The following is a 19,870-nucleotide window of genomic DNA, read 5'->3' as shown; positions in this document are numbered from 1 at the left end:
GGCAGATTTGAGGGAGGAACGAGCAGTTGTTTCAAGCAACTACAGGGAGTTCTATGAATTGGCTTGTTCCTCCCTGCTTCTGCTTAATTTTAGCTACATCTATTCTACTATCGAAGCCAAAGCATCGAAATTTCAAGATCGCGTTTCATTTAATCTGCCGATAAGAAGTTCAGAACCAACAGATTTTAATGACACATTCAATTAATACAAGTGCTTCTTAGCTTAGTTGAAATAGCTGAAATGTCTCTGAAAACAGTAAACAATGGGTGGAGAACTCATGAATCAGTAATCACAAAATTAGACGAACTAGCACTTTCCAGATTGCACGTCAGTAAAGAATGTCTGTAGACTTCATTTAACTCTCTGAACTCTCGGTCAGAGAAACACAATTCAAATGAACGTACGACGAGTGTTCATTTTTGGTGAGACTTTAAAAAGTGGCTCTTTTAGTATCTTCGTCTTGTGTTTTTGCTTCTAGCATTTCTCCAAATTTTTAAAATCCGAAATTTTGGCAACATCCTTTCCAGTTTAAATTAAATATACTTTGAATATTCTTTTTGATCACTTTTCGTTCAGGCCGAGAAACTACAAGAACTTCAAAGCATGCAACATGCACCTAAGTGGTTTTCCCGCCTCAGCAAAATAAACGGATTGGTTTAAATTGGTCTGACGATGGACCGTGAACCGATTACCTGTAAGGCCGACAATGCACAAACGGCTATCATTTGGCTCGCAGCGCTCGCCGTTCAGGAGGCCGATTTTCCATTTGGCCGCGTATATTTCACAATTATTCCGGCGAGCGCGCGTTGAATACGAGATGGTAGGTAGCCCATAATTATCTCACATCCAACAAAAGCAAAGTGGAATAACTGTATAATTAAAAATGCCCCCAACATATAGAAAACTAAAATAAAATGAAAATAAATGTTCTGATAACGCCCCCAAATATTACGCGTGCGCATACCATATTTGTAGAGCACGATAAAATGGTTCATATACCATGATGGCTAAGCCAATAAAAAACTATTGAATTGCATTATCCTTTGATCCAGTTTCTAATAGATAAACAATAGCCTCCATTTGGCGCGAAAATATGCTCGGATATTTGTCCGCGGACTTTATCTGTTCCGAGAAGCGAACAGTATTCCGAGAGCGTAGCTCGAGGAAACCTGTCAGCTTTGAGGAACAGATAATGTCCAAGGACAAATATCCGAGCATATTTTCAAAGTCAAATGTAGGCTATTGTGTTTCTTATCCTTCAAATATTTTCCGCAACGCGCGCAGTCTTGAAAATTGGGGAATGTTATAGAATAGTTCCCAGTTTTAGATAGGGAATAATCAGTCACGTGACGCGTTTAGACCAATCGTGCGCGAGCGAAAATATTTAATGGATCATTATAATGATTATTATCGTATCGATAACAGCATTCTCGATTGTGATTAGTTTTGTGCGCCGCTATTTGTATTCACGTGGGTGTCGAATTACACCTTTCTGTAACTGGACACCTGCAATTGGATACCTTGGAAATTTGATGTTCTCAAAACTAGTATATTTGCCCTCGAAGTTTGCTTCTCGGGCAAATATTTGTTTGTTAGTTCCACGACAGAAACACTCTACTGTTTAATCAGTGTGCAGTGTTTAATGAATGAGTTGTCAGTAATCGGATACCCGTGTTTGCGCAAAGAACTCTGGGATCGTCAGGGGGCAAACATTGCAAGTCGGTGGAAGGAAATGTATGGCGAAAAGTTGTTACGACGCCCAAAAACACGGTTTTGGGGAGAGATCAACGCTTTTTCGCCGTTGTTTTATCGCAAGTGGATTTTGGCAATGTTGATACATGGAAAATTTAAGTTTTCGTTTGAATAACCGTGAAATAAGTTACAAAATTTACCGATTAACTCCCTTTTGCTTACGTGAGGTTTATTGTAAAATACATTGATGATTGAAGAGAATATTGAAAATTTCAATACACGCCTGATCTCGAGAGGCTACCCGGAGCAAATGGTAGAAAAGACACTCCGAGAAGTTAAATATAAAGACAGAAAAGAAGCTGTAAAACAGAAATCGAAAATTGCAGAAGGAACTACTACCCTTTGTGTCGGGCAATTTCACTCAACCGTCAATGCCAAACTTTGGAAAGCATAATCACACGCAAAATGACACTTTTAAATACAAGTACTCAGAGATATATTCAAGGAGCCACCCTTGATCTGTTATAGAAAAGAAAAATCACTGAAATACGTGCTTGTAAAGGCAAAACAAAGGCCTTGAGCAACACAGTAGCCACACAGCATGAGTCTCGCGGACTCATTTGTCACTAAATCAACCCCAGACAGTACAATGATCGCCACCGAGCTTATTTCCAGTATTATTTGTAGACTGAGCTTTCAAATAAGCAAAAAGCAGCCTGCACACAACTTAAAAGGCCTTACTGGGTTATTTCCTCTCGATTTATACCTAATTAATTTTGTAATATTTTCAGACCATTACGCGATGTAAATTTCACAATAAACCTCACGCAAGCAACGGAGTTTATCGGTAGGTTTTATCACATATTTCACGGTTATTCAAACAAAAACTTACACATTCCACATATCAACATTGCCCAAATCCATTCGCGATAAAAACGACGACGAAAAAGCGTTGATCTCTCTCAAAACTCGCTTTCTTGTACCTCGAAACAACTTTTCGCCATACATTTCCTTCTAGCGACTAGCAATGTTTGCCCCCTGACGATCCCAGAGTTCTTCGCGCAAACACGGGTATCCGATCTCTGGCAACTCATTCATTAGTGTGAAGTCGTCTATACGGAAATGGGGTCACTTTTTCGTTTTTCCAAAGTTTTCGAGGAACATTTTGATTCAAATCGATAAATTAGAAATAGGACACTTGTGGTTTCCTGACTAGCTTTAAAACACCTGCAGTTATAGGAAAAATGATGCACGCGAGCATACAACTGAGATTTTTAATGATAATTCTATCCGAGCGATCAGTTTCAAAGACGCGAAATTTGATTAATTATACGTCGATAAATAATTGGAAACCCGCCATTATTTGAGGTATATTTTAGTTAGATTTCTACTAAAACAATTAGATTATTCGCTCTTGATTGCTATGAGGTGATAGGCGATTCGGCCTTCGGCCTCATCAACTATCACAATCTCGAGTTCAGGATCTAATTGTTAATTAAAAACTTACAAGTGGTCGTACAGCGCTATGCAAAAGTTGGAAATCAACTTCGAAGAAATTCTCGAATTTCGGGGCTTTTTGAGGTAAATGGAAAAAAATCCAAAAACTCGGAGGCCCATTGCTTATATTAATACGAAATTTTGCTTGGCTTCGTAAAATTGTTATGACGAAAGTTCATGATACCTTTTATACATAGATACTTTATTTTTTGTCAAAGTAAAATCTTCATATTACACTATAATGATAAGAGTAGTTTAATCATAATAATATAATATGTATATTGAGTACCCTGCAAAATTTCATTCGAGAATTAACTACAGATCTTGAAAATTCATCTTCAAGTTTTAGAAAATTCGTTCGAAGGTTTGAACATTTGGCAACGAAGTACCGCTTGCGTTGTGCATATGTTGTGAGTAAAATTAATATGATAAAACTACGGGAAAGAACGCGAAAAAAAAAAGTTTGTCTGACACAAAAAATCGTTTTCACGTGACGTCATCACTTTCTAAAATCCAAAACTAAAGAGCCACCAAAGTTTTTATCCTCGTCAGGCATAAGAGGCAGTATATTTATATCTGTTTACAATTTTACAGCTCAATAACGTGCTTCGTTTGGAATCCAAAGCATTTTGAATTTCAGGGTTATGGAGGTGCGTGACACAAGACTACGATCGAGTTCGTCGAAAAATATATACTTATCTCGTGATTTTGAGCCTTTTTAGAAGTTACAGCATTAGGAAAAGTGCTTATGTAAGTGCTTGTTTGATCAGTACTGATAATCAGTCGCCTAGATAGCCAAAGGAAGTTCCAGATGTATACACTATTTTCCGGCCGCCAACATGGCGTTTTCATACTGGGCTCTGTAAATATCTGCGAAACATTTCGACGAATATCTGAAGTTTGGCGAAACGCACAGGCCTAAAACTTGGAGAGGTTTCTTATTTAGTTATCTTCTATAACATCATAATTTCATAGCTTTTTCCAAAGGATGGTTCTCGATTTATTTTTTTATTGCGTGACAGTGAAAACGATCTATACTAAGGGAAGTGACAAAAAACTGTTTCATACAAGCGAGACATTTATTTTCTTTCCCTCGGCCAAGAGAAGCGCCTTCGACTGAAAAGCGAACGTGATACTTTATCTTGGGGGTAGCAATATGTAACGTCCACCAGAACATCTCTCTAGAACGACTTAGGACTGATGTCAGCGCTAAATTGATGGCACGTCCGTGAGAAAAGAAAACATGTGCAATCTGTCCTTGTTTCTAATCTTTAGCCTTTTTCTTCCTCGCAGAAAATCGAATACCAGTGCTGAGCCAGCGAACGTGTTCAAGTCTATTGTAGTTAACCGGCTACCTATACACCTCCGATTAAGGTTTTCTATTGTAATTCTTTCTATTGTACGGCTATTGTACGGACCACGATGAGCAAACACTGTAACCTTTTTTACGACAATAGTCCTAACTTGATTCCAGTCTTCTCGACCGAGATGGTTTTCAGAGGTCTCATCTATACTCAACTTTAATATCTGGCAGTTTTAATATATGAATATTTCATATTTCTACATTTACGAGTATATTACGAAATTATTAGCTTGAAAAATTCAAAAATTCAAGCTTAAAAGTGATTCGAACCATGACTTCTCCGATAACCATACGGTTCTGACTGCTTTACTGAGCTATCGTGCCAACTGGGAAGCACGAAATGGCTGTGGTACCCTTTTTGCTCTTCGATGTCCTCTTGTTTTCCCCATTATCGATGAATTAATCATTTCCCGAGATTCTAACTGATGTCGTGACATGAACTGGTAACGCCAGCAATCTCATTACGGCCGGATACTGTAAAATAATACATCTTGCGGTCGAGGTCTCGCCAAGCGCATAAACACGGTGGAGTCTAAACGGACGACTATGATGTGCCAGTTATTTTCTCTTAAAAGTTTCGCTTTTTTGTCGTTATTAGCGTTCTACTATGACCTCTCTGTAGGTAAGTACCATGGATTTAATGTGATCTTCGTTTGGTGAGGATAAGCAGTTGTTTAAATAATTTTCCGAACGGCAGGAGAGAAACAGTTCTTGGGACGTGAATTTTTATACACGAAGAATAATCGGCCATTCATGATTTGATAGCAATGGCAGAAACGTGTAGCAAGCTCCTAGAAAGTACAAGATTATGGAGTATGGAAAAACCGAAAATATATCAGAAAACAAGAAATAAGACAAGTACATCAGACTTGGGAATAAGACATGACACTGTTTACTGGCTGCCCGGTGGATTGTTGTTTAGCGGCTGAAAGTATAATCTCCTTAGCTTATTATGTTTTTCTCATTGAGATACTTATACTCTTATATACCATAAAACAGTAATCACATTCTTGAACCTTTGGTAGAAAGCCGGTCCAAATTACTACACCGGCTTTTCAGTCCGAACGGTCATATTTTTTCGTTGTTAAAGCTATAAAGGTCTGTTTTAGCCGAACCGTCGAAATCACAGTGAGTTTTCCTCGTATCACGCAAGCCCGAATTTGTTTCTTACATCAAAGATGTATCCAGTTTAATTAATCCCAGTCTAGTTATGTCTATCTTAAAGATATTTTCAATGTTTTGTCTGGTGTCCAGCGACGGTTCTATTCTTACACATTGCATAACTTGAAAATAAGCTAGACGCAAAAGACAACCCAAGTACAGACAATACTGTATACCCTGATCAGTTATTTTAACCCCCGCAGCACCAACGGGAACCATTTTGCTAACTATTGACGTATCACTGTTGAACAAAAGTTTCTACGGTTTCACGGGTGTACTCTGGTTAGTGGTAAAAAGTCCTTTTCTTTGATGAAATCAAGAAAAAAGAAAAAAGGTCAAGAACTTTAAAACTGACCACCAACGACTGTCATGGAAGAATCATGGTACATTCTAGGCTTTCTATAGCGACCTAGAGAAGACATTTTTGGGGCTCATCTCTTTTACAATTAACCGATTAACGTGAATTAAAATCATCCAGGTTCTCGGTAAGTCTTTACTAGTATGTACTAAAGATCTGTGTCTTCTGTTTAATAGTGTCCGCGGTGTTCAGTACCCCTCTCACTCCAATCGTAGTTTTAATATGAAACGACTGCGATTGATTGTCGGTGATTGTTTTCGACCTCGAATTGATTAGATTATTCTTAGAAGAGCCCTAGAACCTTCGACCTGTGAGTTGGCGTCAACTCCTTGTTACCTAATTGTAAGAATTTGAGTCATACGATAACTTTCATTAGGCTGACATTAATTTTAATGAAAACAGGATTTCTATGGAGATGATTATGCCACTGTTTGTTTATTTTCTCTAGTGAAAAAAGTGTGCGGTCTAGTCACGTTCCGAGGTTATTAACTTTCGTAGAAAATTCAATAATCGCTGAATGAAATGTGCCCATCTAACGGATATTTCTGGCTTGGATCTCCACAAAGTTATAACCGAGCCTTAAGCCTACAATAGATTTAAAGATGGTCATTGATCGATGTATTTCACCAATCATTTTGCCCTTGGGTGAATATGAAGAGTAACTATTTCCAAAAGGTTTCAACCAAGTCCAAAACAAACAACATTTCCTTTGCCCTTATATTGTTAAGGAGTCAGATAATCAAAATGTCAAAATAAAAAAAAAAAACCCTCCAACAAAGCGACATGTTTGTATTAAATTCTTAGAATGTAAAGGTGTCAAAATAAATGCACAATAATCTGTATTCGACATTGGGGCTAAGAGGGTCGAGAATGGAACGTTTTACAAATAAACAAGATATCTACCAAGATATCTACCAAGATATCAGGGGAACCGAAGAAAAAAGTTTATGTGGTATTTGTTTTCTTTCTGATGTGACCTTTTAATGGCTTTGCGCTCATTCATATGAACGTTGGTGAAAATTGAAGGCTTTAGAAGCATGCTTCTACTTGCCATTGTACAACCTACACGGGACTTATTGACCAAGTGGTCTCTTTTATCTCGGCAATCATTTTTCGTACTTCTTTTTATTTCCTCACGCACATCAGAAGGTATTGCTTTGTTGCTTTGTTGCTCCTCTCATGATGGGACTTTAAAGGCTGTCTGTTGAGAGACTGTTCAATTCTCATTTCGTGTTACCCTATTTGGTCTGTCTGTAAAGTATGAAGCTATTCGTGTTTCATAATCAAATAAGTCATTAATCTTTTCTGACCCTATACGTATTAAATTAATGTCACTTGACTTTTCAAGCAAAGGGAGGGACAATTGAAAAAATCTACTGCTTTTGACGTTTTATTCGGGTTGAATAGATGTCTCGATATACTCGGTTTTATTGGATGTACAGAGGCGGATCCTGGATTTTTCTTAGGACGGTGTGCACCAATTAGGAATGGCGTAACTAACTGGTGAGGTAAAATTTTAAAGCGTATACGAAGAAGAAGGCTTCATCTTGGGGGGCGGGGTGCGCAGTGCCTGCACCCGGCCTCCCTCTGGATCCGCCCCTGATGTAGTTGTGGAGAAAAATGTAGCACAAGACGGAAAAGGTGAAGAATGAGTGAAAAAAAAAAAAAAAGAAAAAAAGAAAAAAATCAGCAAACAATCTCTCCTGGGGTGTGCAATCGCACGAATTGTAACTAAGAACTTTTCAGACGGAACAACCAACACTTTCTGAATTGAAAAGCTGTAGAGATTTTTTGCTGTTGCTTTTTGGGGAATAGCAAAGTAAAGAAAAAACTGACCGTAATTGTCGCTTCCACAGTTATACGTTCTGCTCAAGGAAAGACCAAATGTGGATTTTGCCTTTCGTTAATGAAACCCACTCCAGATTAATAGTCAAGAACAAGCTAAAATCGGGAAATAGTTGCAAAAGTACGAGGCTGCAATTTTTAACCACGATTAATATGGTGAGCTTTCGGGGACGGAGTTTGTGCATTTGCTTGATTCACATAGATACAAAAATAATCCTTTGTAAATGATCATGTAATTTCAGTGTTTAGTTATAAACCGCGTCCGTCACTGTGGACGGCATCCATGTTTTCTAGGACAGCTGACCTCACCCTCCATGTTCAAATCTTCGGGGCGAACTATTTCTGGGTGTAAAAGACACTTTTTTAATTTTTGAGATTTTTGGGTCGTTTTAATTTAGGCGTGCTAATAATAATCCTTTCGGTCTGGGATGAAGATTCGAATCTTTAATCTTTTAAAGAAACACACCCTACTTTACATTCTTCGTTTGTTTCTCAGTTTCTTCGATATTTTCTCTCTTGAATTTTTGGAGTGGCTTACTAATCACCGGCTCGGCGGCTGGTTAAATGCTACATCTGGCTGGTATTCGTCAAGTAGTTACACTCTTAGTTACATGAATGGGACTCATAAAGTATTTCATTAACGTTTCAAAACTTGAAATCTTTAAAACGTGAATGCTGAAGGTTTTGATTATGGTTTACCAAGGGTGAAGCTCGCGGAGTGACGATACTGTGGAGTGCGGAAAATCGTGACCGCACGTTTAGCAAATTCTTGCTCAAAACTAGATGTCAAGGGAGCTAAAATGTTTTAGTGAAAGATGTGTTTCATGAGATTCATCATCATGTAACTTACACTGGACCGTAATGACTTCCTGTTTGATGATAAATTTAATTGTTTGAGCGCGGTCCATCATTTACTTACATTCGACTACTATCTAGACGAAGTTTTCATTCACCCACGGTTCGTTTTACTTGGATGGCTTTCAGTGAAAAGTAACTATACCCTGTGCTATCCATCGGATAGAGAGATTCAATATATTTTTGAAAACGTTCGAGAAGAGCGCATTTCCCAAAAGTACTCATGTTCCATTGATGATTATCTCAGGAATGTTCTTTGGTTTTTTTTATCTCTACTCATATGACGTTAGCACTCGAGATGGTATTCTGATTGGGAACAGGTCACTTTAACATCCGAAAGTAGCGACCTTCCTTGCTTTCCGAGTTAGCGACCTCTTTCTGTTGATTCTTTTTAAGGGTTGCCACTTTTGGTTGGTCGCTACACGTATTTCTGAAAGCTTAAACGTGTACCATTTAATGGTCGATAGAAACATCAATATAGAGAGAAAAATAGAAATAAATCGTTTGAGAGAGGATATTTTGCATCAAACAGCCGAGTATTGTACACTTTTGCAATGAAGGCCATCTAAAACAAATATCGGATTTTTTGCTATCGAGGTTGTCGTAATGCCAGATTCCGTTTGGTCGCTTCTTTCGGAGAGTCGTATCTTTCGACGTTCCCACCTTATGTTAAGAAGCTAGAGAAAAGTTGTCAATACACACAAATGTCTATCGAGTTTCATACATGGCAAGGATCAAGTAGTACTTAATGTTCAGTGGTCAGCCGTCGCAGCTCGGCCATCACCCGGGCTGTTGTCTTGTGACATTTGGAAGTGTCATATTCGAAAAGGAGTCTGAAAGCGTCATACAAAACCGTTTTTCTTCACTGATATCTTAAGAATTAGACATATATATGAGATATCTGAATGCGTCATACAAATGTGTGTAAGATTACCATTATCTCGGAAAGTCTCCTTAGGCTCAGCGAATCCTGACGAATATTCTCGACACGAAGTCGTGGGACGATTTTCGTCGAGTTGCCCCGGGCCTGCAGCGAAGTGCTGAGTGATAGTTTTAGTCAAGAGACGATGATCTATGTAGATCTTAGCCTCTTGTTTTAGTATAATTTTCAGAGTTGAATAACAAGGACTGGAGAATATCGAGCTAAAACATAGAAAAATTTGGAAAACAACAAAAAGTGCTCTCCTGCATAGATTTTACAGTACTGTACTTACATCAAAATCGAATGAATTTGTTAACCGATGCAAAATGCGCAGAAATATTCTGTTTGTGAAACAACGCGAAACCATTGTGTACGAGTTTTAATTTTCTGGATTATTTTGGTCCAAGGCTGGTGTAGCTCGTTTTTTTAAATTCCCAAGCTTCGATGTCTTTGTATTAAACGGAAATTTCATTCAACTTAGCCGCCACGTTCACTTGCAAGCATAGAAAATGTGACTCAGTTATCAACTCTGGCAAAGTGATTGTAGTGGAAATAGTAATGAAAGTTTATCGGCCTATCAGATGTAGACTGCCGGATTTTTCTTGTCACCTCGGAAAATTATACCAGTTGAAGTCTTTTTTTTTACTACCTGAAAAATCTCACTGGAAGATAATTGAAATTTCAATTAAGCTTGAGTAGTATACACTGTATTTGATCTGAGCCGGTTGTCTTTCAGTTTGTCGCTCATAGTTTGTGGATTATGGATGGACGGGTTTTTAATGTATAGACATGACCTAGTAACGCGTTTGAATTGTGAAGCGCGTGGGTGTACCCATCCTGGTTTCTGTAGCATGTAGTAATTAGATGCGCTTTAATTCGTCTTTCATGTTACCTTAGAGCATTTTGCAAGTTTACCCCAGCGGCTTTCGATACCCATTTATACTGTTAAGTTAAAAGTAATAACAATAACAATAACAATAACAACAACAACAACAACAACAACAACAACAATAATAATAATAATAATGACAATAATAATAATAATAATAGTAATAATAATAATGTGTCTTGCCATAGAAACAACAAAATATGACGCGATCGAACCCAGATTCCCAGATCCATCTTAACAGTGGAACACCGCTTGTGTCACTGTAAGGAGGGTTACTTTCGTTGTTGAGGACATTCTGTTGGGAGACTGTATTGTTGATTGCAGCGTCGATTTAAGCGGACAGCGTGGAACGTTAGCCGGAGTCATAGAGCTGTGCTCTTGTGCATTTTAATGCCCTTAAAAGTCACTTCACTCTTACAGTGCCTTGGTCCGCGCTGGTGTCTAAATAAGTGCTAGGGGTAAACCTGCGATTGAGTAGCATCACATAATAGACGAGTGAAAATACTCCTAGTACCACCGTGCTAAGGAAAGGCACGCGCTGGCCTGATGGGCCTGTATGTTCGAAATCAAAGGGTTGAACGATTCGGAGGGGAGTGGAGATGGGGGTGGGGTAGAAGGGAAGGGTTGAAGTTAAGTACATAGCCTATCTGCTAATAATGTGGAGCCCGTTAAAGATTTTAATTTTATCGTAGGTAACAGGCTGAGGACTGCCCGTCGCTACAGAAGACAAGCTGTGAAGGAAGGCCGGTGCCCCTCTTGGAGCGTCATCAGGAACTGTTCTTCGCTTGAACAATGCAATTGGGATGGCGACTGTTCCGGTACTCAGAAATGCTGCAGGAGCACATGTGAGACACGCACCTGCTACGAACCCATTTTGGCAGTAGGACCCGGCGAAGGTAAGTTTTCAGGCCAAAGAAATTAGATTGTAAGAGATTACCCTGTTGTGCGAAATTGTTAAGAGTTAATTCGTAAAAAAGAGAGGATTAACGGTAGTAGAGCCAATCCACCAAATAGGCCTTATTTCCAAGTTAATCCCCCTTACGTTATTGTTTAGTCATTGTATTTGAGGTATTCCGCGGATAATGTTAACACTGACTTGGTTCCGTGGATGTTTTCGTGGAGGATGGAAATACGTGCAAACCCTCTTGGGTTGTCAAACTGAGCAAATTTGCTTCACAGGATTGGCTGTGTGTAGGCCTTCCTGGGATTTCCAAAACTGGGACTGATTTAAAAACTATAGTACATTTTGGAGGCATTACCTTGAGAGTAGGGCCTATAGAAGGGAAATTTCTCTTGTGCTTCATTTTCTCTTGCACCTAATTATTTAGAATCAACTTGAACCTTTGAAAAAGGTCAGTTTGTTCCATTGATACATTGCATTTGATCCACAGACTGCAAAACAAATATAAGTTCGATGCGATCATGGTTGAAGTTTGTTTCCGGCTTCCTTAACTTTTTGCTACAGATGTTATTGCTATATCTACGAGTATCAAATCGGTGAGCAAGTGCGAGTTGATGGACGAAGCCAATCTCCGAGATCGGACTGTGTCTGCAGTTTTCGTCTCGATATTGTGTAGCAACTCATCGAACCATGATAGCATGTCCATGAGGACGCTTGCTGTATTGTAGAGTGTTCGCACTTCTTCTGATTTGATAATTAGGCGAAGATTTTTCACAAGTCAAGAGTCATAGTGTCTCTATATTTGTATAAGTTGCTTGTTTTCTTGATCTTATTCTTGTCGTACTCGACGTTAATTACAAAGTAGTTGTTGCATTTGTTTCAGATGCGTGCCCAATAGACGAAGTCGCATTGAATAAAGATAGTTCAAATTGTCTTCCTGGAAGAACTAGATTTTGCTTTAAAAGCAACTGCAAAAGGTAGTTTTCGCTATTGTTGCATTCCTCAGACGAGTTATATAATTTGTTTGACTAACGAGACTGTAGGTGATCTAGTTTAACCTCATCTAAGAAATGGCGAATTGAGTCACCATCGCAAAACTATAATTGAGGAGAGGGGGAGCTTCATTACACGACACCCTCTGATAATAATCACCCTTCCTCCATGCACTCCGTAGATAAGCCATTAAAGTTACATTTACCGTTAGCTCCATAGGCATAACGTGCTGTATGTTTCACAAGCTTGAGATTCCCCAAAGTTGTTGTTTTGTCTCTATGACGTTATTTTAAGATTTTGTAATGACCAGTTGCTGTGCATTATTTCATACCAAATTGACGACGAAAAATGCTTTCCAAATCTAATCGTAACCATTTCTGAAAAGCAAACTTCGTTTCGTAGCTATTTGTGTTTGTTCTGTTATTTTAGATGCTGTTACCACTATAACACGTGCAACCCTAATCCGGAACTTCTTATGTCCAGGGACGAATGTCGAAGAGGTAAATTGTGTACATCATTCTCTCTTAAGTAAGTAATAAAAGACCCTTGTACTCCTGGCTTCGGTAACTATTCTATTTGTGTTTGATTGGAAGATATAGCCTTTTTTTGTTCTTTAATGTTAATTGCTTTGCTAGTCCATTTTCTGGTTGTTCCCAGGTTGCTCTGTTCGCTTGATATAAGCACATGTTCATCGCTTATTGTCTGATCAAATTGTTTTGGTTATTTTTATAACGTGGCCCTGTAATATACTGTAGACAACAACAAGGGCAAGTTTCATCTGAAGCAGGTGGACTGAGATTTAAAAAGTGCAAACACAGCTGTTTATAGTATTTTTAATGTCAAATACTTTTTCTGTTGCACAGTGCTTTGTTCTCCAAGGGTATGCAAGTTTCCAGGGGAAGTTTGCGTTTTGGACAAATATAACTCTCCCAGATGCTCCTGCCTGTCAAAGTGCCCTACGCCACAGCCGGAGGAAAAAGTTTGCGGGACTGATGGTATTCCCTACAACAGCGCTTGTGAATTAAACAGAACAGCTTGTATTTTGGGAATAACTGATATCAAGATTCATAACAATGGAGGTTGCAAGCCAAGTAAGTAGATCGACGTATCGTTATTCACTAAATTGTTGCAGTTCTGCTGCTGGATTAGCTCACACAGGCCGATTATCAGTGGTTAAACCCGTAGGCCGGTCAAAATACGAAAAACACAAATACATCACAAACTTACTTTTCCTGAAGATCAGAAAACCGACGCAATCACGCTCTAAAGAAATTTCAGAAGGACAGCTGGTCTTGAGAGGAAGTTGTGGGAAGTATCTTTTCGAATCACAAATTTGTTTCTCTTGCTTTCATTCCATTCCAAGATCAGTGGGTACCGCGCCCACTTTGTTTTGGCGCTTTTTTATACATTCGCTTCATTTAGATCGATCTGAAACCTTTACATAATCTAATTAATATATAAAGTATAAATTTCAATGAATGAATGCTAATTATAGTAAATTGTTTACCTCAAAGATTATTCCATTCGCGTGTAGTTTTTGCTCTTGCTTCATATTTTGGTAAAGCGTTTGCAACAGGCTCTCTCAATGAGCTCTTACGAGTTAGAAATTAATTTGTTCTTATTAACTTTTTTGTTGCATGTAGGCCAATGATTAGATTATTATTTCATAACAAAATACTTGAACATGAGCAGGGATAGTTTTGACCTTGTTTAAAATGATTACATTAAGATGGAGTGAAGATTGAAGTCAGTACAGCCCACAAGAGCAAACAAATTCTGCCAGCCTACAAACAAGGTGAACTCACGTGCCGTTTTGAGGGAGACCCTGTGAGTATCACGTGGAGAAAGGTTGGACTTCGTACTTTGCCAAATCGAATGATTCCTCGTATGGACAAGCTAGATATTCTGGATGTCGATATGCGCGACAGTGGAATGTACAAATGCAAGGCTTATGACGGATTCTCCACAGCGGAGGCGGAAATAAATGTTACTATTAACGGTAAGAGTTAAAACATTTAAATAAACACAACAGTCTTTTTTCTTTGGTTTAATGTAACGTGGCTCAATAGGGTAATGATTTATCGCGTTCCGCGCGCTAGTGTTATGTTTTGAAAGTTGTTTTTGGATTCGTTTTAACACCAAGTCCTCTCAAACTTATTAAATGTAATAAGCAATGATTATATATTGATTTACCATCATCTCTATTAAAATCTTGGATTTTAATCTTGGATTATAAATGCCCAAGCAAATGCATTTTCTACTGTTTTTATGGCTTTATTTGTCATTTCCTTGAACTTCCTTCGCTGAATTCTTCCAAAAATTTTACAGCACATTAAATCCGACGGGATACGAATTTCAAAAACGAAAAACAAACAAACAAACAAACAGACAGACAGAAACATAAAGTACCTTGCATCATGTCTTAGTTCCTGTAACCTTGGTTTACATAATGTGTACAACTTAAATGTTTGCGTCACTCGCAGGACCATCTTCTCCCAGTATTGGAAATAACACGTCTCGCACAGATTGTCTACAACCTCGAAGTACTGGGTACTGTAGAAGATACATCGTTCGCTGGTACTTTGATGGTGAAGGTGGTGTCTGCAGACCATTTGTATACGGTGGCTGTGGTGGAAACAAAAATAATTTCCAGACTCAATTAGAGTGTAGCTCTTCTTGCAGTTATGCAGGTATTTCGCACTTGCAACTTCGTCTAGCAAATCTATCTGGCGTAATCAGGCGTTTACATGGTGACGGGCATACTAAGGAAATACGACCTCTTTTTGGTGTTTTCGCCATCTTGGGCTTTAAAACGGCTGAAAGATCCTCGCAACGAGGTCTACCTCGTTCCCAGTGGTTTTTCCTTTCCCGGTAACGAGATTGCGACGAGGTTGGAATTTTACATCGGAAAACTCAAAGCCCAAGTTGAAACGTTCAGCGCTTTTAAATTGATTTAAATTGTTAAATTGTTTTAAATTGTTGAAATTGTTTCATTTTATTAGCGTCAATGCGCCTAATTGATGAAGAGCGAAAATATTCAGCTCGTTAAATTCCGCTCGTAATTCTTTACTTACTTTGCAGCTGGTGACATATGCATTTTGCCAATGATCGAGGGCCCTTGTAAAGGCTTCATGCCGCAATGGTTTTACAATTGGAAGAAAGGACGATGTGAACAGTTTATTTATGGCGGGTGCAGCGGTAACGCCAACAGATTTAACACCAAGGCAAAATGTCAACTTCGATGCGTAGGTAAGTGATAAGACAAACCCTACAATGAATGTCAATGTTGTCAACGTTTCGCAATTCAGAAATCTCTTTCAAAGCGTTGTTTTATATGTTTTTTTTTTCTTTCCCAGTGGATCCGTCGGCAAACACTGCATGTTTACGCCAACAGTTCTTAGCCAGGCGTAACAAACGTCTTGGCGTGTTTGTACCAAGATGTCTTCCCGACGGAGGGTATGATAAGGTTCAGTGTCATGGATCAGTTTGTTTCTGTATGGATGAGGAAGGAGAAGAAGTTCCAGGGACGAGAGTTTATCGAAATCAAGCTCTCGACTGCACGGGAAAATTACCACTCCCAACTGGTAACCATTCTCGATTTATGTCTCAATCTTGAGTAGTGTGCTATTTATCTTCACAAAGTTTGTTACATTACCTAACTGACAGGTAAAGGGAATAAAGAAAATGGTCAACATTGCAATATGTCAGAAATTAAAGGCGTTTGGTTAAACGTTGTTCCACTGTCCCCGTCTTACGATATGGTCAGTTAGTTCAATTCTTCGTCTGTGCGAGCATGTTTAACTCCTGTACACGTGTAACCAACTGTGCCACAATATAAATGGTTTTACCCCGTTTTGGGCAGAAAAATGGCAGCGATCTTGAGTTTTCTCATCTGAGTTCAGCCTCTGTACATTGGGGGAGGAAGGGAGACTTCAGGCACTGGACTATTTCTGCGGCTGTGAACGTTGTTGGAGGACATGTTATTTGGTGAGAGGTCAGACGTGAGACCTGAAACTAATACCATTAATTACGTCAGGGTTTTCTCTAAACTGAAAAATCTGATAGTGTTTCGGTGGCCATAATTAATACAATATAAATTACCTGAAAAAGCTTGTTAGTCATAACGTAGTTTAAACCTGGTTAATCTACAATGACAGCCTACTTATCTCGTCACCTTCCATGTTTGAAATAAGAGCAAAAAGTGATTAGAAAGTGATTTAAACAGTGATCATAGCAAGAGGTTAACTGTTTTACTAATTTCTACATTAAAAGTTTTCTTTCGCCTTTTGCAGTTGGTGGTTTGTCTCCTTGTCAGAGGGTTCGACAAAATGCTAGCGCTGTACCATTTGGTTCTTCTTACCTTATTCGTTGTAATCAGGACGGTAGCTATGAAGAGGTGCAGTGTAGTGGATCAACTGGCTTCTGCTGGTGTGTAGACAAAAGTGGTAATGAACTTGAGGGATCCAAGACTAGAGGACCTTTGAAATGTCCTGTCCTAGGTAAGTATGCGAACTGACTTTAGAGACCATGAAAGGTAGAAAGATCTTCCCAGGTTGTGAAGAAATTTATCACCATCTGTTGGAAATGGAAAGACGAGACATTCGACCTCATGACCCGGTTGAACACTTTGAAGCCATTGGGGAACAACAAACTACAAACAGTGCTCCTCCTTTTCTTATCTTATTGTATTTCAACCATTGATTTTCCCCCGCCTTATTTGTAGTATTGCGAGCTACCAGGAATACAAACGTGCGACACCTATTTCGCGGGGGTGATAAGAACTACTGCTGAAATCCTAATGCCTCTTTTAGACCAATGGCAAATGGTTACAATACTTTTTACACGTACCCCTACCAGCGTGAAGCAGGATGATTTGATTACACTGCCAATATATGTACTTAACACTGTTCACTAATAAGAACTGCAACACGTGTGCCATTATTTCTCTTGGTTACAGATGTTCGTTTGACGCTCTGTCAGCGTCGGTACCTAGAACATTCCAGAAATCCGAGACCAGACAAGGAAATACCGAGATGTCGGCCCGATGGAAGCTTTGAGGAAGTTCAATGCCGAGGCGTGATATGTTTTTGTGTCGATCCCGATAATGGCAGGGCAGTAAAGGAGACCAACATTAATACGTTATTTGGAGAACCGAGATGTGGTGAAACAGGTAAAAAACCCAAGAGTACTTTTATACAAAAACCAAAAACAAAAACAAAGGGCAACAAACATACTACCAACAGAAAAATTAACAAACAAAATTTTCAGAAGATGGTGACATTTCACGTGTTTGGTAATAGATACCAAAACTGAAATTCACAATTGCACTTAGACCGGCAAATCGTTTTCACCATGCCTGTGGGCACAGAATTGTTACCGACCTTCTTCTATCAAGCTTCTATTCTAAGTCCCGAAAATAATAAATGAATGTTAAAATAACAATAGATATCCCACAATCCCCTGCGCTGTACATATCATCATTTTCCCCTCCTTTGTGCACATTTTCTCCTACGAAATTACTTGTTTGTGAGAGAACCCTCCCTCCCACCCCCGGCATGACGCGATGTCAGTCCTTCATGCACATGAATAAACCCCTCCATATCTCATTCTTATATATTCATATGTATTGAAGGCACTTGAAATATACTACTATTGTCTGTTGTCCAGGTTCGGATCATGATATTTTACTCGTGAGAATTTTTCCAGATTTTAATATTTCCAGGGGTCCATGGACGCATTATTTCTCAGACGACTTTGAAAATGAAAATGAGCTTTCTCCAACATGTAACTCTCGAAGTTAGTAACCTTGTATTTTTTTCTCTCTATAGGTGACGGTCTAACGCTTTGCCAGCGAATGCATCAAGGTGCACTCAGCTCATCTGAGCAGGACATTTACGTTCCTCAGTGCACTTTAAATGGGTCCTTCGAGGAGGTTCAGTGTCATGGACCCAGCAATGAGTGCTGGTGCGTGGACCAACTAGGAAGTGAGCTAAACGGAACAAGACGAAAGGGACCTTTGAAGTGCACAGAATTAGGTGTGTTAAATTTGCGTTGCGTGTTGCGCTGTGTATTACCCTTTTTATTTTGAGCTTCAAATGGTAGCAGCTGTAATGAACTATAGATAAAGAAAGATTATAGAATAGGCTCCTTGTGGAGGGTTCTCCTGTGGAAAGTGTTTGAATTATATAAAATCAGAAACCCTTCACACGAGGAGACCAATCAAACTTTCTTTAGCTTTTACCAGGTACCGACGATCGAAATCGTAAACTAAAAAATACAGAACTGTATACCCAAACGTTCGAGTTGAAACTTTGATGAGGCTCATAAGGTATTTTTATGAGGAAAAAATTCGCAAAAATCAACCCACCCGATTAGTTTTATTACACCCCCAAAACACTGGTTGTATGACTTAGTTATATACATCTATAAAGAGTAAATTAAAGATCTGAATTTGCTCCCTACGATACTCGACTAAGAGTCCAAAATTCCACAAATGAACGACAGGCCCAACGACGTCACTTCGTGATCTGTACTTTTAATCAATTGGCAGTGGTTTTAGTCAATGGGCGTTAAACATATGCCATACGTTGTAATTTCTTTCAATAGTACATCCCCTAACTGCTTGCCAGAAGGAATACCAGAAGCTCTTAAGGCGGTGGCGACATCCCTCCAGCCGGTATATCCCTCGCTGTAGGGCGGATGGTAGTTATGCGCAGGTGCAATGCGCTGGAGGAGTTTGTTTTTGTGTCTCTCCACAAGGAAAAGAAATTCCTGGAACCAAGACAGTTAATTCCGCCAGGCAACCTAACTGCAGACACCCAGGTAATCTATAGTATCTTGATTACATATATGTTGGAAACCCAATTGATAGATATGCGAATATGATATGAATTCCCATATCAAATCAATACTCTTGTGAAGGTTGCGTGAATTTTCTCATTTGCCACTTCACTTCCATTGAGCATTATATATTAGCTTCTCGAAATCCAGAAACGCTTTCATACATGAATGAATTTTGCACTTTTTTTCTTACGCTTGTTTGCTTTCAGATGCCAACATCACACCTTGCGAGAAAAAGCGTCGAGACTCCATTTTCTATTCAAAGAAATTTATTCCTTTTTGTAAACCCGATGGGAGTTGGTCTGAGATTCAATGCGGAAAGTCTTCGAGGGATTGTTGGTGCGTGGACAGCGGTGGGAATGAAGTCCCTGGCACTAGAGGTTCTAATCTGGAAATTTGCCCTGATTTCGGTTTGTATTTCTTTCCCGATTGTATTCCTAAGTGAAGGTGTTCTATTATGAGTACATTGAAATATCTCGTGACTCTAACCCCAAGCGGCCCATTTTTTGGGCATTGGGCTGTCTCCACCCCTCGACTCAGCTAAACAATTTAAT

General features: G+C 39.1%; 1 protein-coding gene across 4 annotated transcripts in view; it reads left to right on the top strand.

The window, feature by feature from the left end:
- The first annotated feature begins 5,041 nt into the window (after positions 1-5,041).
- Positions 5,042-19,870, top strand: part of LOC110054997 (uncharacterized) — a 35,360-nt gene continuing 20,531 nt past the window's right edge. For all 4 annotated transcript variants that reach the window (XM_089277467.1, XM_089277466.1, XM_089277465.1 and 1 more), the window contains exons 1-14: positions 5,042-5,174; positions 11,275-11,478; positions 12,367-12,460; positions 12,906-12,976; positions 13,340-13,567; positions 14,206-14,475; positions 14,960-15,166; positions 15,558-15,725; positions 15,833-16,060; positions 16,769-16,975; positions 17,434-17,646; positions 18,305-18,511; positions 19,083-19,298; positions 19,526-19,726. In XM_089277467.1, the coding sequence (XP_089133593.1) occupies positions 5,099-5,174; positions 11,275-11,478; positions 12,367-12,460; positions 12,906-12,976; positions 13,340-13,567; positions 14,206-14,475; positions 14,960-15,166; positions 15,558-15,725; positions 15,833-16,060; positions 16,769-16,975; positions 17,434-17,646; positions 18,305-18,511; positions 19,083-19,298; positions 19,526-19,726 (2,590 nt within the window). In that variant the 5' untranslated portion in view covers positions 5,042-5,098. The remainder of the gene's footprint in view (positions 5,175-11,274; positions 11,479-12,366; positions 12,461-12,905; positions 12,977-13,339; positions 13,568-14,205; positions 14,476-14,959; positions 15,167-15,557; positions 15,726-15,832; positions 16,061-16,768; positions 16,976-17,433; positions 17,647-18,304; positions 18,512-19,082; positions 19,299-19,525; positions 19,727-19,870) is intronic.

This window comes from Orbicella faveolata, unplaced genomic scaffold (genome assembly GCF_042242905.1).
Source record: "Orbicella faveolata isolate gen_17 unplaced genomic scaffold, um_ofav_v1 contig_46, whole genome shotgun sequence".
NCBI lineage: Eukaryota > Metazoa > Cnidaria > Anthozoa > Scleractinia > Merulinidae > Orbicella > Orbicella faveolata.
Note: the sequence above shows the minus strand (reverse complement) of the source record. Positions and strands in the feature narration are given on the sequence as shown.